This window comes from Sinocyclocheilus rhinocerous, unplaced genomic scaffold (genome assembly GCF_001515625.1).
Source record: "Sinocyclocheilus rhinocerous isolate Xijiao unplaced genomic scaffold, SAMN03320098_v1.1 scaffold1149, whole genome shotgun sequence".
Taxonomy (NCBI): Eukaryota; Metazoa; Chordata; class Actinopteri; order Cypriniformes; family Cyprinidae; genus Sinocyclocheilus; species Sinocyclocheilus rhinocerous.
The window spans coordinates 1,102,644-1,128,155 of record NW_015664180.1 but is presented as its reverse complement, the minus strand read 5'-3'; the positions used below and the strand labels follow the sequence as shown (position 1 = coordinate 1,128,155).

The following is a 25,512-nucleotide window of genomic DNA, read 5'->3' as shown; positions in this document are numbered from 1 at the left end:
TATATTTTTCATGTCTGTGAGGCAATTATACATGGAGTTTCGGTTCTTCGGCTCCAGACCTAGATGGCAGAAAGCACGTTTTCTTGTTATTTTGAGTGCACACAAATAAAAGTAGACCTTTCACAGATTCGAAAGATGTATTACTCTTATCTGGATGAGCAAAAATGATGCAGTATTTTAAGTTCAATGCAAATGATTGCACCGGTGCCTCCAAGTTAACTGTCATGCAGTGAGCGCGCTACTGTTCAGCTTCCACATTCCGCACAAACACTTCAATAGCGCACATTTTTCTAGGTTAACGTTAGTGCGAGCGGCCATGTAATGTTGCTGCTACTTACATGTTTTTGATGATAAGCCACGTTTGGTCGATGAAAAAAAATTAACGTTTACATGTCCTGACTGATGTACCGTAATTACCACAGAGACCAGCCGTTAATGATCTGTCCGTCAAGGACTACGCCACTTTCTGTGATTTCTTTTTTTATGCAACTAGGCAACTAATGACATTTTGATCAACAAAGCCTCTTTTCATCGACTAATGTCTAGTTGACTATTAGGGGGCAGCCCTACCTATCAAATCACTTAGAACTCCCTAGCAACCACCCAATCATACAGAACTATCTAGTGGCCACCCAAAACACCCCTAGAAACCACCTAAAACACCCTAGCAATCACCTATAACTCCTTAGGAACCAGCCAACCACGCAGAACACTTTAGCAACTGCCTAGAACATCCTATCATCCACTCAGAACCTACTAGCAACCATCTGGAACACCCGAACCACAAGATTGTTTTTCGATGAAAAGCGTAAAAATTTATAAATAAAAATTTTGTTTATATCTCAAATTGTCAGCAACTGACATGAAATGCAGTTTGAAGCAACAGTTGTGAACAACTAGCACTCTCTTTAGAAAGTTTATTATATAACACATGTAAATCAGTTTAAAACAGCAGCTACAGAAACACATTTTCAGCATTTTTCTGTATCGGTGACCTAATATACCAATTACAGGAACATCTCTGCAAATGATCATGATTCAAACATCACATCATTGATTTTTTTATCCGTTAGAATCAGCTACTGTCCTCAACATAAGTTGCCAACATGCACTGATCTACGATCAGCCACAGCGACAAAGTCTAACAAAGACAATGTAAGAATTAAAAGGGCTTTCTGAGGACTACTGTCTTAAATAGACCAAACATTTGTGTGTGGTCTCAAGGGCCTTTACTACAACCTAAAGGCTTTACAAACTTTAAAGAGCAGAGAGTCATAAACAGCCGTGTTGAAGTGTCTTTTACGGCAGCTATAAAAATAGAGGCCCGTCCGCTCATCCTAAGAGGCTGCTAATCGATCAATAAACATTAGCTGTGGCTAATCCACCGTCCCAGCGGAGAATAACACCGACCGAAGACAAGCAACAGGTCTCGCTGCCACCAGTCTGGTACGGTTCACAGGAGGGTCATTCAGTGAGATGGAAAAGTGTGATTAACAAGAACGTGAAATAACATGTGAACAGATCTAACTGTAATTTGATCTGACATGTCCATTTTAGAAGTTCATGTCCAGATGCTGTTGTACAATTAAACACGAGGGACCAAAAAGTTTGTGTAAGTTGTTGCTGATTTTGTTGAAAACTGTATGGTTCCACCCATAGCACGGAGGACTGCAGTGCTCTGACCAATCAGAGAGTCTGAACCAGCACAGGGAAGAGCAAGGACAAGTGTTCGGCTCCTTTGATGGGGAGTTTGTGTGTGGTGTAATAGTGGATCACTTCAGGGATGGTGTTGAATGGAGGGCTGTTCTGGCCCAGGATATAGCGGCCGTCTTTGGACTGGCTGAACTTCATGTGCATGAATCCCTGGCAGCTCCTGAAAAAGAATATGCAACACTGCCATTAATCTTCAGGCATGTTGGGCAACAACATAAGCTGGAAAATGCTTTCCAAAAAACAAAACAGATTTTAATCACTTCTGTAAAACTCACAAATTAATTATGCCTGAAAACCAAATAAATGCTTTCCCCAAAATACAATAAAAAAAATAACTGTGGTCACACTTTATCTTAAGGTCCAATTCTCACCATTAACAAACCTTAACTATGACTTTTTGCCTCAATAAACTCCTAATTTGCTGCTTATTAATAGTTAGTAAGGTAGTTAAGTTTATTAGTTAGTGAAGTTTAGGTAGGATTAGGGATGTAGAATATGTTTATGCAGAATATGTGTTTTATAAGTACTAATAAACAGCCAATATGTTAATAATAGGCATGCTAATAAGCAGCTAGTTAATAGTGAGCATAACTGTACTCTGTAAACCTGAAGAAAATTGCTTAAAAAAAATAAAACTTTGTTCTATGAAATAAATGATAAACCTGGAAAAATGATTTCCCACAATAAAATAAAAAATACTTCTATTTAAAAAACCAAGGTATTACCTTACCAAATAAATCATGGTAATACAAGTTTTTTTTTTTTTTGATGCTGCAATACCATGCCAGTACTGTGGTATTTTAAAAAGTATTTTACAAAAACGAAACAAAACAAAAAAACAAGCACAAAACACAAAACTAAACGAAAAATACTTTAACCTGTTTTATAAAATGCACAAATTAAATATGGCTGAAAATCAAACAAATGTTTACCCAAAATAAAATAAAGTAAATAATAATAATAATAATAAAAATACTTTGCTCTGTTCTATGAAATGCTAAAACAATGAGCCTGGATAATCAAATAAATACTTTCCACAAAATATAATGACATGAAAATTAAAAAATACTTTGTTCAATGAAATAAATAATAAACCCCAAAAAAGTATTTCCCCCCAAATAAATTCAATATAAATACTTTGCTCTGATCTACTTTGATACCATGCCAATATTGTTTTTTTGTTTTGTTTTGTTTTTTAAGTACACACTAAAAGAAAATCTGTAAAAATAGGGCACAATATACTGTATAATTTGAAGGAATTTTTCCATAATTATGTTTTACAGTTGTATTTTGAATTTCACACTTCATTGAATTGTGTTTTAGAGTTAACAGAAATGTCCGTGAGCTGCCAGAACTTTTTCCCGGTTATTTAACTGATTTATTTTTTACAGTGTACTTTACAGGACCATTGTATATAAATATGGTAATCAAACGGTGCCTTTGAATCATAGTACTTTTTTTTTTTGAAATATAGATCTGCAATAGAGATGGCAGCAATCTAACCACAGATAAATTCCGATCATTTTATCATGACTCGACAGCTTTAATATAACCTGATCCCTAGGTGGGGTTGTGAATCTGGTATTTGGGTCAGCGGTGAACAAAAGATTACCGGCGATATATAGGACAATCTGAGTGATGGTGTAAAAGAATATCATAACTTCAGCACAGTCTGGTGTGAATATTATTCTCGACCTCCCCTTTAAGACGGCTCAGCCCAAAAGGCTGGATTTCTATGTATAGAAACAGGAAGTCATTTGTTAGTTTGAAGCTGTCATACTGTACTATATACCATTCACCTTAATAAGTGTGAATGAAAACCCATGGAGGCTGAGAACATCTCTCTCGCCCCTTTCAAAATCAAGCAGTGCGTTAAAATTCGAGACTCAACGTGTTCGTCGTCTCTAACAAGGTATTATCTGCCAGGTGACGAACGGAGTCACTTATAGAAAAATCTGGGCTCAAAATAAAGCCTGTGAATCTCAATGGCAGCTCGTTCAAAGCTCTCCACGTTGAGCCGCTGTCACTTTGATTTGGATCAGGCCTCTGAGGCTGTAGACGGCCCACCATATCACATCAGACAGCGCCGTTCATTCATTCGTTTGTCGTACGAATGCGTTTTGAATCAAGCTTGTAAAAATCTGATTCATGTGAACAAAGTCTCAGCATGTTGCTGAACGTGTTCTGGAGTGTTTTTGCCTGTGACTTATGAAGTGTGCTTGCAATACTAGGTGTGTGTGATTACTGAGTGTGTTCAGGTGTGCGAAAGCCTTTCAGCAGGTCATTCATATTCATTAAAGCTTTGTGAACTGAAGAGCTGTTCACCTGCCTGATTACAGCTCGGGGAGAATAAAAGAGGAGGGGGATCAGGGGTTCTGGATCAAGGCGGTAATTAGAGCTGCGAGATTTGACCAGATAAGCACTATCGCTCGAGCTGATAGCCTATCGGAAAGCACATCAGTGTGCAAATGAGACGGGGCCGTTCTGTCCAAGGAGGCAAGGGAGAAAATTCAATCAAAAACACAATTAGAAGAAAATGTTCAGTATGATAACACGGTAAAACAATAGAAGAGCAAATATGAGATCAAACAGTGAAATCAAATTGATAATTTAAGTAATACCGTCCAACACGGACTATAAAATGTCACATGACAGCAGGTAAGTCTCCACATTGTTGTGGTGGCCAAAATAGGCAATTATTAATAGCCAATCAACCATTAATAGTAACATATTAAATATATCACATAAAACATTATAATGTTAATGTAATGTTTTTACTATATTACCATAGTTATTGTTTAAAACAATTAAAAATGCTTAAAAACACAATCTTGAGACTTGGGTGTGACTATTTAAATAAAAAGTGTGGTAATATAAATTATAAAAATGAAGGAAATAAATGTAAGGTATACAAGTATACGAATGTAAAAAAAAAAAAAAAATTAGATTTATAGTAAAACATTCTATTATATTATACTATATAAAAATGTAGTTAAGGAACTTAAGAAAAATTATAAATGTAATAATATAAATGGAAATAAATGCTAGATACAGATATATAAAATGCACAATATAATTACATTTAATTACAATTAATATAATAACACATTATATCAAATTAAGGAAATAGATGTAAGATATACATATATACAATGCACAATGATTAAAAATTATTATATAAAAATTAAGGAACCTAATGTATAATATACATCTATAAAATACTCAATTAAAAAAAATTTATATATATATATATATATATAATAAAATATAAATGGAAATAAATGTAAGATACAGATATGTATAATGCAAAATATAATTACATTTAATATAACATTATATATAAATGTACAGTATACATTTATAAAATACACAATTGAAAAATATAATATTTATAATTTTAAGAAATAAATGTAAGGTATATACACAAGTAAACAAATGTAAAAATATATTGAAAATATTAATATTTTATTATACAAAATTAAGGAAATAATGTAAGATATACATATATGAAATGCACAATAAAATTAAATACATTATATTAGCAATATTTTATTTTCAAACGATTCTTTTCTTTGAAAAGATTAACTCTACTGAGGGGTGAAAAAAAATGTAGGTAAGAATGAAGAACAAAAACAACTAAGATACAGACAACTAGACACAAATGAAGCAAAACACAAGGCAATTAGCTGAAATGGGGTAATGGGGATGAGATTTGCTCACTTCATTTAATGGTAATGGAAGGAATGGAGAAATAAAATGTTGCTGTGGCTGATGGAGGAAGAGGTGCAGCGCTGTACCTCAGAGAGAGAGAGTAGTCCAAGCGACTGGTCTCGCTGTTTCGTACCAAATAACTGCACTCCTTACAGAGGGTCAGCAGAGACTCGGCCTCTGAGCGCGAGAGAGCGCCGTGATACCATCTGAAAGACAGCATGCACGCAAAGAGGTCAGCAAATCATAAGAGAAGTCATTGACATATAGAGGTCTTAAAGGTACAGTAACAAAAACAGCTCATTTAATTCTAAGGGTCAAAGAGGATAGTTGATTTAGTTTTCTAAGGAACATTTTCTGTTTAATCATACTTCAAATGTGTTGAATATGACACCTGTAAAATGAGCGTGTGTGTTCGTGGCATGTTTTCCTGTGAGACCCCAGCTGCCGTCTGATATGTCTGGGGAATTCGGTATCCTGAACAGCTGACTAATTTGCAGCAATATTTTGGACGCACTTGACTGCACTTTCTAATGGCCCAAGCCTGCACACCGCCCACATTAATCATATTCTCATAGCCATAAAACAATAACACACTAGGTTGATGTTCCCACAGGCGCGAGACGTCACACTGAGACCATCAAGTGCCTTGAAAATGTCAAAAATGCAAATTCTGTCACCAGTTACTCACCCTCATGTCGTTCCAAACCGGTATGACTTTTTATTTTCTCTGTGGAAACCAAAAGAAAAAATGTCTTGATGTTTTGGACCCCATTGACTTTCATTGTACCATTGCGGCATTCTTCGAAATATCTTCCACAGAGTTAAGTACGTACATTCAGGTTTGGAACGACATGAGGGTGAGTAACTGATGACAGAATTTCAATGTAGCGGCCACAAGATGTATTATGGGATGGCATTCTAATTGTGGCATTTTTAGCTTAGCGGTCTCTGTTCCTCTCTTAATTTTTTCTTCAAACCTCTACTGGTTTGTGGTGCGTGTTGGGCGTACACTTGTTTCTCCAGGGGCAGGGTGGGATCCACTCTCTCGCCGATCATTGAATGAGGGTCGCTGGGCTTGCGTAGCTTCATGCTGCCTGTGGTTGGCGGAGGCCTGGGACACCTCAGGCGCTCTGTAGGAGAACAGGAACGGTCCCACTCAGCACCCTCAAACTGCACTGCATGGGCACAGTGAGAGAAAATGACTTAATTCAATGTCAAAGAGCAGTAGAAAAGTGATTGAAAAAGTTTGTCAGTTTTATAACACTGCATAGTAACCAGGAATGACATGACAAAACAATAAAACTCGTTCATGATATTCACAGATTTAGGGTTCCCATGATGAATGGTTATGTGGCATAATGTGAATGCAGTTGTTTCTGTCTTGTTGCACCGAGTTGAACCACCTATCGTGAAATGTCACTGGTTGAAAAGCCTGTTTCATACATCCGATATTAAACGTCAGATACATTGCATTCAGAAAGTATTCAGACCACCTTCACTTTTATCAATTTTGTTACGTTTTTCTCATTAAGCTACACTCCGTACCTCATAATTACAAAGTGAAAACAGAATTTTAGAAATGTCTGTAAATTTATTAAAAAGAAAACTGAAATATCACATTTACATAAGTATTCAGTTTCATTTTCTGAGTTCATTTACTCAGTACTTAGTTAAAGCACCTTTGGCAGCAATTACAGCCTCGAGTCTTTTTGGGTATGACGCAACAAGCTTTGCACACCTGGATTGGGGGATTTTCTGCCATTCTTCTTTGCAAATCCTCTCGAGCTCGGTCAGGTTGGATGGGAACGGTCGGTGGACAGCCATTTTCAGGTCTCTCCAGAGATGTTCGATAGGGTTCAAGTCAGGGCTCTGGCTGGGCCACTCTAGAACATTCACAGAGTTGTCCCTAAGCCACTCCTGTGTTGCCTTGGCTGTGTGCTAAGGGTCATTGTCCTGTTGGAAGGTGAACCTTCTGCCCAGTCTGAGGTTCTGAACACTGTGGAACAGGTTTTCATTAAGGCTCTCTCAATATTTTGGTGCACTGAGCTTTTCTTCTACACTGGCGAGTCCCTCAGTCCCTGCCGCTGAAAAACAGCTTTTCACTCTGATATGCATTGTCAGCTGTGAGGCCTTTTATAGAGAGGTGAGTGCCTTTCCAAATCATGTCCAATCAATTTATTTTACCACAGGTGGACTCCAATCAAGGTGTAGAAACATCTCAGCAATGATCAAGAGAAATGGGAGGCACCTGAGCAAAATTTCAAGTTTTGTTGCAAAGGGTCTGAATACTTGTGTAAATGTGATATTTCAGTTTTTTCTTTTTAATAAATTTTCAGACATTTCTAAAATTCTGTTTTCACTTTGTCATTATGAGGTACGGAGTGTAGATTAATAAGAAAAAAATTTATTTAAACAATTGTAGTATCAGGCTGCAACATAACAAAATTGAAAAGTGTATATATAAGTCACATCATGCCTGGTTAGGACAGTTAACAACACTTGTATTGCAGAGCAGGAGGAGTCCAAACCAAAACAGCAAGGAGTAACAATAGAGGGTTGTAGGAAATTAAGATGGCACTTTTAAATTTATCGGTAGATATCTACATGCTCCTTTCTCACATCATAACATTTAGATCAGTGGTCGCCAAACTTTCATATAGGCCGAGGTCAGGGATCTTGGGCCTAAAAAGGTTGGTGACCACTGATTTAGATGATCATTGCCACCCCTAATTCAACTTGCCGTCAAGCGTGGACACTAGGGAAGCATGTAATTGGTTATCAGCCAATATTTTTTAATTTATCAGTAGATTTTTCGTTAGGATGGATATTTAATTTTGCATGCTCACTTGTTGTGTTTTTACATTTAGTAGGGATGCACGATATTATCACGCGATTAGATCACATCAGCAGTGTGGTCATTCTTGAAGCAAACTTTTGCCTGAATGGTGATTAGATTCTCTGTTTTGGATCGTTGAATGCAAGTACAAAATGACGTGTCCATTGTACGATTGTGTCAACAGTCAATAGTGCGTACAGCAGCAGAAACAGCCTCCCCCAGGTCCTAATGCCCATTCGTTAAGGCCTTTTATTTATTTATTTATTTAAAATGATTGATTTTAGTTTTTAGTCTTTTAGACTTACAAAATCCGCCATTTATTGATGATCGATCACAAAATGGAAATAATTATCACCTTATCTGGAATTAGCTTTTATTTTTATATTTTTATTTCAATTTTAGCATAAGTTTAAGTACTTTTTATTGTTTTGGTCATTTTTATTAGCTTTTGTATTTTTCAAATATTTCAATTTTGCTTTATTTTATTTTTAGTAATATTGTTACAACTTTAAATCAACTTGTTCTAATTTTTGTTTAAGTTTAAAATTTTTATCTTTCATCTTTCATCAAATAACGTTTATATCAGTTTACTTCAGCTTTGTGTCAATTAACGAAAATGATTTTGAATAGTTTTAGCTAACGATAACAACACTGATATTGGCTAGAACTGTAATATGGTGTCATCCCAAGTGAAAACAGAACTGGAAGACAGAACTGACCCCATGCTGTCATCACATGCTACTGTGATGAGAGCAGCATGAGTGGGAGCGATTGAAATCAAATGGGAAGCAAACGGGAGGTTTCCAGCAAAACAGTGACTCAGCGAGCTCGACAGATACAGGACACTGGAGGGGCAGCAGTGGGGAGGAGGGGTCAAAGTTCACCTTGCTCGCCAAAGATGGGCTCCTCCTCCAGCTGTCCGACCGGAGGAGGCCACGGCAGCTCGGTCAGATCTTTCATATCTATGTCGGCGAAGAGCGAGCGTGTGATGCAGAGAGTGAAAAACAGAGAGAGAATGGTGAGAAACAGAGATAACAGAAAAGACAGACAATCCACCGATGTCAGTCTTCACGCATTGCTTATCAGGCAGGAAATGCAATGTGAGAGCTGACTCAACATCTAATTACCATCTCAATCCCATAAATCTCATTACCAACACCTATATATACACTCAAACAGGAGCCACTGCGATGTATTCAAGCTAGAGATGCACAGTTTTCTGCTTTTGAATTCCAATACTTTCAGAATATGTAAAGAATTCCATGAAGTTGAACTTAATTGATGTATGTTCCACTAAACAACAAAAGTTCAAACCTGATCTTATTCTCAGATCATTTTAGGAATCGTTTTTAATTAACTACCTATTCAGCTAGTTAGAATGGGTAAACTTTAAAAAGTAAAATTATCGGCCCAAAAATTCCACATTTGTGCATCCCAATCATCTCAATTCCAACTCACACACTTACATGGGGCACCTTGTAACGCATACAAGCGCATCACACTCTCAAACAGGATTACAAGATGAAGAATAGGCCAAAGGGGAGATGTGTGACATCTTTATAAACAGACCACCATCCGACGCCTCCACCCCCTTCCATTGCGCCCTCTCGAAAAGAAGACGACGGGGTGATGTTTGGAAAAAGAAACAGGCGGGCCCATACATCCCCCCGCTGACTGGTGAATTATTGAAGAGAATGTCACAGACTCTTTCGCCCCGCTCCCTGTGCATTATTGATGCCTGGCGCGGTACAATGGTCCCATCTGGAGAACTAGAATCAGAGAGTGGACCCGCTAATCCTCCTTCAAACCCGGCTAACCCTATAAATAATCTGCCTAATTCCACCAATAATGCAGATGATTTCACAAATAATCCAGTGTAATTCTTAATGAACCAACTGAAGTGACCAACCATGCAGATGAGCTATACTACTCTATACTACTACCTCTGGACTCTCTCTCTCTCTCTATATATATACACATATACACATACATATATATATATATACATATTCACATACATATATATATATATATATATATTTATAGGCTATAAGTCGCTCCATTTTGAGTTAAATCCTATGAAGAGTGTTAAATCAATTATGAAGTTATGCTTCAGTTAGCATACTACTGTAAGATGTCAAAGCAGTTTGCTAAGCTACAAAAACATTTTTGTCCTTTTAGAAATCAGGTGAGCTAATTAACATATGACTGCTATGTAAGTACCTTTTATGTATTTAGCAACTTGATGGCAGTGCTTTTACTCATTTTACATTCAAAGAGCTTAGCCAATCAGAATGTTGGTCATTAGCATACACCAAAAGTGAATTTAATTATTTGCACGAGTAGATACAACATACAAAGTCAATGCAAAGGTGCGAATACACATGAATTTGCACTGGCCAGCATGAAAGATGTGAATTGTGTGTCGCAATAGCCACAAACATGTGATATTCGTCTCAGTCGTGTCTTCTGCGCAAGTTGAAAAACTCAAACTCAAGTGGGACATTCGAATGACGCATTGTCGCGCAAGCCAATCGGCAAAGAGCTTATTGACACGTCCGGTTGTATCAGAAAATGGAGGAAAGCATGCGCAATGTCTTTATTCATGTGAGGGATGCGAAAAATATCCCGTGATTAATCTGGAGCGATTTCACATTCAGAGAGTCTAGCCAATGAGAATGATATTCATTAGCATATGGTCTCAAAGATACAGTAGCAAAACGTAACATAAGTGGCCCTCAGGAAAAAAGTAAAATTTTCCCAGCTGTTTGCGCTAGTTTTTGGCATGATCGCTCAGTGTAATTCGTATAAAACATGTCCCAAACTCCTTTGCTTGTGTTTTGACATTTCTTGACAACAGATACTTTTGTTTTCGTGATGGTGGTGCTGTTGCTCATTTCACAAAGAGGTTAACTAATCAGAATAGTAGTTATTAGCATATAGCCTTAAAGGTATAGTAGCGAAATGTATTAACGTAAATGTCCCTGAGGGCAAAAAATAAGATTTTCATTTGTTTTTTTCCGTAATGGCAGTACTGTTACTTATTTTACATTCAAAGAGGTAAGCCAATCATTATAGTGGGTCATTACCATATAGTCTTAAATTGGGTTGCATGATATTGGATTTTTGCCGATATCCGATAATGTTCAACTCATTTTGGCCGATAGCTGATGCTGATACCGATATATAATTATTTTTTATTTTGGTTAGTTTTAACTTATTTGTTATTCTAACTTATTTGTTAGAATTAAATAATCAAAAATAAAGAACTTTTATAATTATAGTACATTGAAGATTTGAAAATAATTATAAATAAACTATATATTAAACCACTGCTTTTGTTTTCAGAAAGATGCAGTGGTAACCTTAACATTTTATTTTATGATTTAACATTTGTAAAGGTCTAAAGCAAAAGAGTTGTAAAAAATCTGAAAATCTTTTAGAACTCATAATTTGTTTAAAATATATAACATATTACACATTAATGAACAAATCAGTATATGTATAATGATTTACTTTAAGTATCATGTTTGTGATTTATTTTTTTTTGTTCATGTAAGCTATAGCTTCTGACCTTTAAATCAAAACATACTTATGATTTATGGCATCAATTACTGTTTTATTTAATCAGAAACAGTCTAAATATTATTTGTGTATTTTGCTTTCATTTTATTAGAAGTAGGCCAACAGCGCCCCCTACGGAATTAAAACTCCTTACTGAGGGGGCATTAGGACCCGGGGGAGGCTGCAGCTGCTGCCATTGCACGTGCTATTACGGTTTACTGTATCATACACCGAACGCGTCATTCTGTACGTGCTTTCTTAGTTTAAATGCAGCGATCCAAAACAGTGAATCTAATCACCATTCATGCAAAACTTTGCTCCAAGAATGAGCCACAATGCTGACGTGATCTAATCACTAGCACACCCTGAGCACATGTGAGTTAATGTATTCCTCTTATCGGCAAGACATATCGGCATAATTTTTCATATCGGGCCAATGCCGATATTTATATTTAAAGTCATTATTGGCCGATTCCGATATTGGTCTGATGCGATATTGTGCATCTCTAGTCTTAAAGGTACAGTAACACATACTAATACTAATGTATCCCTCAGGTAAAAAATAAAGTTTTCACAGCTGTTTGCAATGCTTTTAGCACAATCTTTCAGTGTTATGTCGTATAAAACATATCCCAGACTCCTTTGCTTATACGCTGACATGCTTTCACAACAGATGGTTTGGTTTTATTTGCATTTCAGCTCCATTTTCCATCTCGGTTCGGTTGTTAAAAGTGTGACTATGACGGTAAAATCTTGGCCCCAGTCCAGTGAGCCTTAATTAGGCCATTGCAAAGCTGTCACTATCCACTCAATTACCACAATCACTTAAGCCACACGGCTGCCCGGCACGTCCCTCAAGCCTCTCTGCACTCATTACCACGCTAATCAACCGCAGAGATGCATTCAGCAACACGCCACCGACTGTAGATCATCGAGTCACACTGGTAGAGGATGTGAACGGTGGTATAGCTGTCCGTCATTTTGTCCATCAATGCTTGTATGTGTTCTTGACTTGGTTTTGGGGTTTAAAGGAGTCACAGAATAAAAGATTGTGCAAAGTGGAAAAATAATAGACGTATTTTCGAATGTGTCCCCTTTAAAATTCTCACACACTTTTCTTGGAAGGCTTCGGCCCAAACCGAAGTGCCATTGGATCAATTGTGTGGAGGATTTGGTTTGGCTGCAAGGGCTGCTGAGGGAACATGGTTGGTGTGAGTGAAATAGAGAGAGAAAGTGGTGGCTCGCATGTCCCGGGTCTGTCAAGCGGCTGTAAGCAAGCCCGGGGGAAGCGAGAATGGCTCCTATATCAATTTATTTCCCTCTGTTTTTCTCTTTGTGACAGTAATGAAAAGGCATGTCCTGGTAATTCGCTCTCGCTCAAATACACTGAGGCAGGAGAGAGAGGGATACATGCGGGGGGGGATGGAAGAGGGAATATCATCTCACTTAGGAGGAAAAATGAAAGAGAGAGAGGAAAGAGGGCGGTAAGTGGTTTACAGAAGATAAAAAGCTCAGACAGTGGAGCGTAAAAGGATGAATGTAATGAAAGGGGAGAAATGGGATTTTCTTACTGTTTTCCGGTAATTACAAGAACAATAAGTGAGGTAAATAGCACATTAACTTTATTTGTCATTGTGACCATTAATACGGTCTCTGTGCGGTAAATATAAATAGAACTTTCCCAGTTTTCTCAAATTTTACTTGATTTATGTGATGTACAAAATATTTGTTATTCACAATGACTTGGTGATGAGGTAAAATTAATCAATGCTATAAATGCTGTGATTGTTTATATGCTATATAAAGTATTAAAATGTAATATATATAATATGTATACGTGTGTGGGTGGGTGTGAAAAAAGTAATTATTGTGCAGGTAAATATGAATAAATATTTATATAATTACAGAAAATAAAATAGAAATTACAGAAATTTGATAGAAATCTATCAAATATGCATAATGATATATTTATCAATATTTATGGATGGATGGATGGTAAAATTATGCATAAAAAAATTATTAAATATTCTTTCTTGTTACTTTTGTGAAAAACAATAAAAAATAAATATATATTGAATATTGTAAAATGGCAGCAAAATATTCAGATGTAGCAATATCTCAGTCTTAATTGTCACATTAGCATTAAAATCTGTGCATGTTAGCTGCCACAACATGTTAATTGAATCCAGACACCAAGAAAAAAAAGCCTCCAGATGAGGTTTTACAGCTCACATAAAATGCTACCAAAGCATAAAGCGCATTAAGAGTTTGTTTGCACCTTTGGTAATAACATCTATTGTGTAAATTGAGATTTAATCACAGTTTTGCACTGATGTAATATTGTTTCTTTTTATTACATGCTCAAATGAGGCTTTCATTATTCCAGATGGGCTCTCGCACTTAGAGTAATCTGCCATCTCTGCACATTTCTAGCCAGCGACGTATTTCTCTATAGCCTTGTGCTTTGGTAGTAATGATGTACGAATGCTGTGGCCATCTGCCCCAGCGTGATGTATTGTAGCCCAGAGATGACCTTTGTGGCGAGTGGCTGGCGCTCTTCAGTGTGTTTTTTTTTTTGCAGGCCCACTAACAGGCACTGATGCGCTGCCCTTTGTCAGCCTGACTGGGTCTGACAGGCATGCTGGAACCACAGGAGTGATGGGACAGTTAATGTAGAGCATTACAGTCATACAGTGAAGAGCCGGGAACGTCTCGAGCCAGTGTTAGATGGTTGTACACCTGTAGGTCTGTTACGTGACCATCATGCTACATAAGAAGATTTGTAAGATGTATACTACACATTTACTCAAAACTCACTTCAAACCACTATTTTTGAATGCTTGTAATAACTTCCGACTGCGATCTAATGTGTGTTTTGGCCATATAATGTTGCTGAAATATGCTATTTGTAGCCTTTTGTATCAAGCTAATTGCTATACCGGCTTACCATTTCTCACACAAACACCCTGTATTGTTATGAAAATAGGCAGAATCTTATGAAAATCACATGCAAATCACATACTGTCGTAATCATGTATTTATTAGCTTCATGTTTCATCCATAGAAATGTTTCTTATGTACAGAACTGAAAACGGAAGTGTAATGGATGTTTATAAAAGTGTGAAAATGTCAACAAGCTGAAGAAATAAAATGATGAAAAGTTTTTTTTTTTAGAAAATGTGTAATGTAGTCTTGTTAAAACTATTTCCTAAAATTGGTATCGTTCAGGAACCGGTATCAAAGTAAAGGTATCGATATCGAAAATTTTTGAACAATAAAACAGCTTTACTATTAGGTGTATATAAACATTTGAAATAAATTAGTCACAATGAAATTAGTAGGGTAAACGTACCTATTAAGCTCACCAAAATCTACATTTTTAGTGCACAAGATATCGGTTTCAGCACAAGAAGTTATGTTCAAATAAAATAATCTCTTACACAAAAATATTTCATTTTATTTTAAATGACAAAAGCATTATAATTAAGATGTAAATGCAAAAAGTCTGGCTGTGCTTAATGGGTACATTTCTGTACCCTTTAAGCACACCCCTGTTCCCATTAAGCTCACATCATGTTTTATTAAAAATTCTTGTTTATTTTAAACAACCTTTTTAAAGAACAATTGAAAAATTCATAGTGAAGTGTCATTTAAGCACATTGCAAAATCTATACTAGTCCACATTCAGCTAAGTAACACATTCAAAAATCAAATAAAACAAACCTATAAAACATTTCATTCACGGGGATGAACACAGAAACTAGCCTCATTATGAAGCCTCTTATTAAACGAATGTCATCTTATCTATCGTCTCTTAAGGCTGGAATACACTACATGATTTTTGCCCCGATTTCCCACAGATTTACAGTCTGGAGAAGTTCACACTAGTTGCCAAAGGTCAGAGCCAGTCTGCAGATTTGAGTCGACTGATTCCATAGAAAATTGCGTAGTGTATGATGGTCACAGACTCCGATTTTTTAGCTTCAGACTTTGATTCCATCCAGTCAGAGGAGATTAAACATGTTTGATATTTTCAGCAGATTTTAAAACACATTGTTTTCATTTGTCATGTGTCTCCTAGCAACAATGCGCACATTTCTGCCTGAGTTTGTTGAGGTTTCTGATGGCTCCGTCTTTGTACGGACGACAAGCCTCTTTCATCTTTGGGCATAAAAACTATAGTTAGGTCTCAATTTTGTCATCTTAAAGCTGTGAAAATAAGTTATTAACCATTTTATAAAGATTAAATTAAAGTGAAAACCATCAGTTTATCTGTAAAGTCTGTTTCTGAAGTATTTACACAGACGTTCAGTGTGGAAGAGCTTAAAGAGAGCACACTGAGCTTTTTCAAAAGGTAACGAAATATGCTTTATTTTATTCTTCTGTAATTGTTCTTAAAATATCAAGAGTTTCTTTGCTATTGCAGCAGTTAGAGATCCATCCGTGCTGGATATATAAATCCGGGTCGCTAAAGACCCGAATATGTAAGAATGATTGGTGAAACATTCATGCATTTAAGGGTTAAGCTCACCTTACAATAACATGAAATCTTTAAAAATTACAAATAAATAATCTAGGTCATGTATTAAGTTCATACATATTTTATTATGAACAACTATCATTAACAATATCTATGAAATTACACTTTTTCTTATTGATGTCACACTGAAGCGGTGTGATTTTCATAGTAGTGTACCCTTTAACCCTTAAATGCATACCTCGGGTCTTTCGCGACCTATCTTTTGGATCTAACTGTAATTATTTCCCACATCCAAGTTCCAGGTTATAATCTGCAAAAGCCTAAACATTAATCTCTTAATTTTACAGTAAGTAGTGAAACGTACCCAATATAAAGGCTTAAACATCTAAAAAATGCACATTTAAGGAGCTACTCTTTTGGTGAAAGTTTTCAGACAGCTTTCAAAATGGCCGCCACACAGTGGAAACACATGGATACTCATATCTCGGTGCACTGATCTGATTGACTTGAAATTACAGGAGGTATGTAGTAACAAACAATTGTTTAAAGTGCCCCTATTATGGGTTATGAAAGGTTCATATTTTGGTTTTGGGAGTCCCCAACAACAGGTTGACATGCATGCAAGTTCAAAAAACACTTTCATTGTCTTAAAATATGCATTTATTTCTACCTTATTTGCTTAACGACTGCCAAACGATTCGCTCAACGATTCATTTTTCCAAACCCCTCGTTTGCATGAGACTAATCTGCGGTGATTGGTCGATTTCATTTTCATTTCATCCTGCCTGTAATGCCTGATAAAGCAGTGTTTGTGAGCGCAGTGCTGCTTTGTGTACAGCCGTTACCGGGGAAACAGCTATAAATTTACATATATATATATATTTATTATAAATGTTTTTGTAATTTTAGTTTATAGTTTAATAGCATATTTTACAGTTAAATAGCATATTCCTTGATTTTTATATTATAAATCGTTTAGTTTTTTTATATATTTATTAAACACATAATACAATTTTTACATTGCAAAAATATATTGTTTCATTTATTTCATTTAATTTCAATTTGTGTTGTTTTTTTATTTAAATTATCTAAATAATTTTTCATTTCATTTCATTTTTCACTGATATCACTATATGGGTGTAACAATATTTTAAATTTCAATAATTGTTTTTTTATTACAATTATTAACAGCATATTTCCTTATTTTTACATTCATATTATTTTGTATTTTATGTTTTATTTATATTATAATTATTCAGAAATATATGTATACTGTATATATAGACTATATACTGTATATAGTCATATATACATATATATATATATATATATATGTGTGTGCTGTCAAACGATTAATCGCAATTAACCGCATCCCAAATAAAAGTTTTTGTTTACATAATATATGTGCGTGTACGGTGTATATTTATTATGTATATAAAGACACACACATACAGCATATATTTTGAAAATATTTACATGTATATATTTATATTCATAAACGTAACATTTTTCTTAAATATATACATGCATGTGTGTGTATTTATATATACATAATAAATATACACAGAACACACACATATTATGTAAACACATTTTATTTTGGATGCGATTAATCGTTTTACAGCACTAATATATATATATAATTTAATTTAAATACGAAGCTTAAAATTAATTGCCACTTCATATAATAATTATATGAATATATTATATGAATTATAAACAATTACAATTGTTTAGCTGCAAAAGTCGGGCAATTTTGTCTCAAATTCTTTGACTGTATCTGCTTTAATTTGGAGCGAGAGATACAGGCGAGTGGCTTCATTGCATCAGATATATGTCCCTTTGCTCACAGCTGATTGGTCCAGTTTGGATTTGTGATCTCTAACCCAGAATAAAACCTGCTCTGGAGCAGGGTAGCCGTGTAGCATAAGTTACCATGGCGACGAAACCGGCTAAAAACCAACCCACCTTCTTAAAGGGATAGTTCGCCCAAAAATGAAAATGTGATGTTTATCTGCTGTTTACTTGTGTTATCTTTTACTAATATTTAAATTTGTTTGATGATCTGAAGTGTGACAAACATGCAAAAAAAATAAGAAATCAGGAAGGGGGCCAACACTTTTTCACACCACTGTATATCGTTTTTTACCTCTGATTTTCACCGCAATGTCTGAACAGACTGCAACGGTTTGAGTTAAAAATCTCCGTTTGTGTTATACTGAAGAAACAAAGTCACCTACATCTTGGATGCCCTGGGGGTAAGCAGATAAACATCAAATTTTCATTTTTGGGTGAAATGATCCCTTTAAGCCCGAAAACTCAGAGTTTGCTCAAACTAAACGTGAACTTACCTGGGTAAAAACTGAAACTGGCTTCATGCTACAGGCCAGTAGTTGGCGATGTCACTTAGTAAACAAACAGGCCAGTAGTTGGCGATGTCACTTAGTACACAAACACTACGCAAACATGTAAAAAACAAGGACATGACGTCACCATTTTCACAAATTTACATTGTGTCATTTTCAAAAGTTTGTGTTTTCAGGCTCCCAAAACAATGTTGTTGCATAAATAAATGGCCAGAACGCATTTTAGGTTTTCAGTTTTTAGTTGAACGCCCCTTAGAATTTGGCCATACCACTTTGGCAAATAAAACAATGCAATTAATGTTTCACCTATAGTAACTGAGCTTCTGATTGGCTGAAGGTTTTAAAATGGTCCAATCACAGACCATTTCTCAAATTGAAAATGGCTGTATATGTGCTAAAGATGCTTTAATGTGTCCTTCTGTCTCTCTGTCCCCCTCAGCTCATCCCGCTCTCAGTCCAGTTGTCTTTTTCACTCCGTTCTCCCCTGAGTGTGATAATCACCACTGCTGGAGGGGTAGATGGGGGAGGAGGTGGATGGAGATGCCCCTGCACCCCTGCGGTGGTTTATCAGCCCGAGTGTGTCAGCACTGCAGGAGGACAAACCTGTCAGAGCTGAAAGGGTGAGAGAGGGAGGGAGGTTGAAGGAGAGCGGAGGTGTCAGTGTGTGACTGATTGCGGCCCTCCACTCGCAAGGCTATAGCCCCCTCCTCACCATCACCCCGTCTCTGCACACAAATCTCTTCACTCGCACCAACACACACAAGTGCTTTCAGCATCACTATTCAGTGGTGGAGCTTTGCAGCTACTAGAAAATGTCCAAGTACAAATATTGGACAATTAGTTGACTAGTTGGTCTTAACAAAGACCTCTATTTCAAAAACACTGGTTTAATTCATTATCCAGTCATCTATAAAACTGGCCTCAAATCAGTAGTATATGAAACGGATTCTACTTGAAACCCATTTTACTTGTAAAATGGCACATTTCCAATTAAAATACGATATTCAACTATTTAATCATATTGATTTTCATTTGCGCCATCAAAAAATTTGTTTCAGTTGAACCCCTCACACAAATCTTGCGGTTACAAGCGAACCCATTATATGGCCTTCTGGAGAAGGAATGAATGCATTCATTAATAATTTATTTTTGAATATTTCATTTTAAATGATGTCATTTTGTATATTTTATTTGATATTTAAATGTTATTATTTATTAAGTGTAATTTATTATTTAAAAAGAGTAATTAAAACTAAAATAAGAAGACACTAGAGATGAGTGTCCCACAGAATGATTAACTAAAATCATTGTTAACTAAATGCATTATTTATTAATTTACTTTTAAATATTTCTTCTTAAATTATTTTAATGTGTATATTTATTTCATTTGTCCTTATTTATATTTATTTTTCATTATTCGGTTATTCAAATGTAAAAAAAAAAGGATGATGCTGAAGAGAATGAAGAGATGGCACTGTGGAAACCATTTGCGCACAGAATGAATGAATGAATGAATGAATTTAATTTTAATTTTAATTTTTTTACATTATTTTAATGTGTATGTATTTGTAATTTATTCATTCATTCCAAAAAATATCAAATTTATGCAATTAACAATTAATAAAACAGAATTTTTTTTAAAAATCGATTAAAATCTCTACAAATGAGGTGATATCTTTAGGATAATTAAAAATTGTTTGCATGTGTCAACACACAGAATGCCAAATAGTATTAAATGTATGACCATTTCCTTTTGACTAGTCAGTCTTAAGGAAGCCCTAAATAATCAGGGTCCATCAGACCAGGATCAGATTCCATTTTTATAGCTCACACAATATGCAATCATGGCATTTATTAATTATTTTCTTTCTTTATTTCTGTGCTACAAAAGCAGGTCATCACATCAGCAGTTACCACGGGCCCCTTGCGCTCACTTTCTGTCTCTCAGCTAAAAATACAGAGTGCTTCTGCAGCAGTAAACCATTGCAGTTTCGATGTTGGGAAGTGCCGTGCTCATGCATGGCACTGCTGACCACTGGTTCTGCTGTACTGAAGCTCAGACATGCTGAGAAAGTCCTTAATTAATGGAAAAAAAGTGTGTGTTTGTGTGTGTGTATGTGTGCATGGTGAGCCAGCTGGGGGATGATTTATTCCAGTGTCACCTTGACCCCTGACGCAGAGATACAGCTCAATTAAACAGGATTGGCCCCACGGCACTGCTTTCATCTACAGCCCATGAGTTCTGCAAAACACGCACACACACGGGGCCACATTCACTGGATCCAATAACATCCATATGGAGCGCTTTTCACATCCCTCTGCCACCAAAAACCAAAAATGCTAATGACCTAAACCAAAATATACCAAAGAACGCAATGAAACATAAATTAAGTAAGAAGAATTGATTCCTACAGGCTGTATTGTTTCTTCTGTGGTTCCTAATTGCCCTTCAAGGCTTCGGTTTCCAAAACACTTTAAATCATTATCAAGAGATCTATAAAACTGGCCTCAGATCAGTGGTAGGACATGAAATAGAATCAACATGAAACAGCATTCGCAACCGTTTTACTTCCATAATGTAGCGTGTTTGCAAGTGAAATACGATATTGAACGATTTAATCAGATTGATTTTCCTTTGCGCCTTTTTCTGCTGCAGGCAACAATGAAAAATACTTTCCCACTGAATCCTTCACCTCAAGTTTTGCAGTTACGTTGGATGAATCCATTGGATGGTGCTGTGGAGACGTGCCATCCGTCTATTTAGTAATTTCCAGTAGTTTCTTTTTTTTTTTTTTCAGTACTACATTAATTTACTTTTAAGCTTTTTTTTTTATACATATTTTATCTATTTCATTTTTATTTAGAAATGTCATTTAAAAACACTTACCTTAATCTCACTGATACAAAAAAAATGAATGAGTAAATGAATTAATATGCATTCATTATGTAATTTTGAATAGTTCTTATTACTTTATTTTAAATTATGTAATTATTTTATGTTAATTCTTTCTCATTTTTATTTATTTGTTTTTTTTATTAGGACATGCTGCTCACAATTAATTTTCACAAATTTGTATATATATTTTTTTTTTATTGATTGTTTTTATAATTATTTTTATTAATAAATTACTTTTAAACATTTAAATAAATATTTAATTTATTATTTTATTACCTAAATCTACTGTTGCAAACAAATCTTTTGGATGTCATTGTGGAGAAATATTTAGTAAATTTTTTTTTATTCATTTACTTCATTAAACTTTTACTTTTAAAATTCTTTCCTTTACATTTTTTAATTAATATATAACTATGCATATTTTATTTAAAAATGTAATTTAAAAGAACATCAGTAAGGTAATAAAAAAAAAAAAGCACTATATAATTCACAATCCGTAATGAACGGTTAAATGAGAAATTTAACAATAACTTTTAATAAAAAACTTAATGAAGTCTGAAGAATAGACAACTTTAATTTTCCTCCTCAAACTCAGATGACGCATAAAACCAAGCAAGTTAAAGCGGCTAGTCGGTTTACCAGCAAAAGCCTTGGAGATGTGTTCCTTCTTCCACTCCCACGGTTGGTCGTATTCGTCAGCGGGCCTCTCGTCGTCCTGTGGCAGCCTGCTCTCCCTCCCTTCCTCAGGCAGATCCGGCTGCCCTGGGACGCGCTCCTCATATGGGGTGTCATAGAGCTGGACCTCCCCTCTCCCCCATCCTCCTGCTCCACCACCAGCTCTCCTCTGCAGCTCTGCAACACCAAACAAACTTTCCCAAATTAAATGTTATAAAGCCATCCAAAATGTAGAAGAGTAGGTTTTTCATCAGAACAGATTTGGAGAAGTTTAGCTTTACATCACTTGCTCACCAATGGATGCTCTGCAGTGAATGGGTGCCGTCAGAATGAGAGTCCAAACAGCTGATAAAAACATCACAATCCACACCACTTCAGTCTATTAATTAACATCTAGTGAGGCAAAAAGCCGGAGGTTTTTAAGTAACAACTCCATCACCATGCTGTGCATATTCCTCTCCTGATTTAGATAGGACAACTTTTACACCGGAGAAAGCAATAACATTGAGAAATGACTCGTATTTTAGCTGAAAGAAACAGTTAAGTTAAAAACATCTTGATGGATTTGTTTCTCACAAACACACAGCTTTTGCGTCACAAGATGTTCACTGATGACTGGAGTTACTTGTGGATTATTGTGATGTTTTTATCAGCTGTTTGGACTCTCATTCTGACGGCACCCATTCACTGCAGAGCATCCACTGGTGAGCAAGTGATGTACTGCTACATTTCTCCAAATCTGTTCCAATTAAAAAAACAAAAAAACAAACTTCATCTACATTTTGGATATCCTGACAGTGAGTACATTTTCATTTTTGTATATATTTTGTTCTTTAAACAAAACCAAACTGTGGTCATCCACATTGTGTGTCAGTCACATGGCATATCCAAGTGCAGTTCGTTGCTAGTGTTGATAGTCCAATATCTGGCTTTGTAAGATTATTGTCATAACAGTTGGGTTTGAAAGCTGATTCAGGCATCTTCTAGAAGTTTCATTGTGGCATGTGTTCATTAAAAAAAACGGTGTGAGACAGGCCGCGCTGTTAAATCAAGACAACAATAAATCGATATATTCCCTGGGCTCCACAGCTGGGCTCCCTCGCCTGGGCCACATTAATTATGAAAATGTCTGGTGAAGAGTGGCAGGGTATGAATCTGAAGGAGAGACAAATTGTGTTTGCACAGCTTGCCGACTTCATACGGGAGGGTTTAACAAAGAGAGAAAGAGATGCGAGTGTGTGCATGAGTGTGTGCGTGTGCGCAGACCCAGTCCAATCTCAAGGACTGGGGTCTCATCTCTCCTGATGGGGATTTTCATTTCCATTATCATACCTCTCAAACGACAAGCACCAAACAACAGGATGTCTGAATGACCTTCAAGTGCTTTTCAGCAAAAATAACATGCGGTTAAAAGCCTATATGAAAAGAACTGCAACTACAAAATGTTTTGAGAAATATCATGCTTTCATTTTAGCTCAAGTTTGCTTGCTAAACTTTTGACTTGAATCAGAGTGAACTAGCGAGACAGTGGTATTAAAACTCTGGTTGATCCCAATATAATTCTGGCCAATACCGATAAACCGATAATTATTTATTTGATACCTGATATTAAAATTATAAAATATTTTGTTTAAATAAATTAAACATAAAACACTAATTACAAAATTCTATCGTTTTAAATGCTAGTGAATCGCAGAATCAGGGTTACTATTGTTAGCTAAAACTAAAATAATTTAAAAATATTTTATGTAATAATGTAATACAGAAAATTTGCCTTGCCAACTAGCTGAAATAAAATAAGTACTAAAATAACTAAAAACTAAAACTTAAAAAAAACTAATACAATAAAAACACACAACAAAACTACTAAAACTTTACCTTCAAACTAAAATGAAAAAAAAAAATCTAAATATTTTTTTAAACAAAAGTTTATCAATGATTATGTACAGCATTATGTACAGCGTGAAAAATTGATAAACATTTTGAGATTTGCTAAAGATTACATTTAAATTGTTATTAAGCTTGTGTTATTAATTTATTCTTTTTTAAAGATATTAACTGTGTATTAAGTTTTAGATAATGGCAAAGGAAATCTAAACATGTAATTTTAGTATTATTTATGTAGTATTAAAATTTTATTTAAAGCTATTAAATTAGCTTTTGTTTTTATATTTTCAGTTTTATTTAAATTTTAGTTAAAGTTTTAGTAATTGAAGTACTTTAACTTGGTTTATTTCAGTTAGGGGAACATTTCTAATATTCATTTAAACTTTTTAAGTAAGTTTTTAATTAAATATTTATATTTTATTTTATTTCAAAAAATTTAAAAGCTTTAGTAAACTAAAACAACACTGGCATGCACAATAAAATATCAAATTTTAATCAATACAATAAATGAAAATAATTTTAATATCGGTTAAAAACCTATATGGAACCGATATATTGTGCAAACATCGTATTTAATAGACACTATATGTAATAAAGAACACAAATGTTGTTGATTCAAAGCTGTAGAGAAATCTGAAAATTTTCTTAATCTTTTCAACCCTAAATACTAATTTACAAAGACATCCATGAAGTAGTCACTTGAGTTTCCTTCGGCGAACATCCCAGATATTAAAAATTATGAGAAGTGTGAAACGAAACAGACCAGACATGGGACAGACTGCCTGAAAAGTAGGGATGTACCGATACCGATACTGGTATCGGTATCGGGCCCGATACTGAGATCCTGTACTCGTACTCGTACTCGTTAAAATGCCCCGATACCAAACGCCGATACCACACAGCATGTGATAAGCGCCATATTCAGACAATGAGACACCGACAACAGACAGCAGAATGGAGTTATTAGAGATTAAAGATGTCTACGAAGTATATGTATGCAATGAATATAAAAACACGCGTTGCGCATGTTTTGCTTGCTTCATGAATGTTTCTGCATTATATGAGTGGCTTTGGAAAATAAATCGCTGCACGTTTCAGATGAAAAAAAACGCGACTTCTATTTATGAAAATATCACAGTTAGGAGATTTATAGCGAGTGGTTCCCTGCATTTTTACAGCAAATCGCGTGATTACAGTACTAAGCCCGATGTCCCGATTCGATTCGATTTGCAAGCTCTCGATTCGATTCTCGATTTTTTTATTACATTCAGTGAATACAGTTATTACAAATGCTATTGATATTTCTAAAAAATTAACAGTAAACATCAGTTTACAAATGGTCAATTAATAAAAAGAAATTAAGAACCACATGCCTGTATTAAAA

At 35.3% G+C, this 25,512-nt stretch overlaps 1 protein-coding gene across 3 annotated transcripts in view; it reads right to left on the bottom strand.

The window, feature by feature from the left end:
- Positions 1–951: 951 nt before the first annotated feature.
- LOC107729709 (SH2 domain-containing adapter protein F-like) overlaps positions 952–25,512 on the bottom strand; it is a 33,921-nt gene continuing 9,360 nt past the window's right edge. The window contains exons 4-8 of one of the 3 annotated variants that reach the window (XM_016540381.1): positions 22,206–22,418; positions 19,172–19,282; positions 6,434–6,599; positions 5,511–5,630; positions 952–1,873 (exon numbers count right to left, since the gene is read on the bottom strand). In XM_016540381.1, the coding sequence (XP_016395867.1) occupies positions 1,687–1,873; positions 5,511–5,630; positions 6,434–6,599; positions 19,172–19,282; positions 22,206–22,418 (797 nt within the window). In that variant the 3' untranslated portion in view covers positions 952–1,686. Of the gene's footprint in view, positions 1,874–5,510; positions 5,631–6,433; positions 6,600–9,144; positions 9,223–19,171; positions 19,283–22,205; positions 22,419–25,512 lie in introns of all 3 variants that reach the window. The other 2 variants (XM_016540382.1, XM_016540383.1) reach the window with 2 other exon arrangements.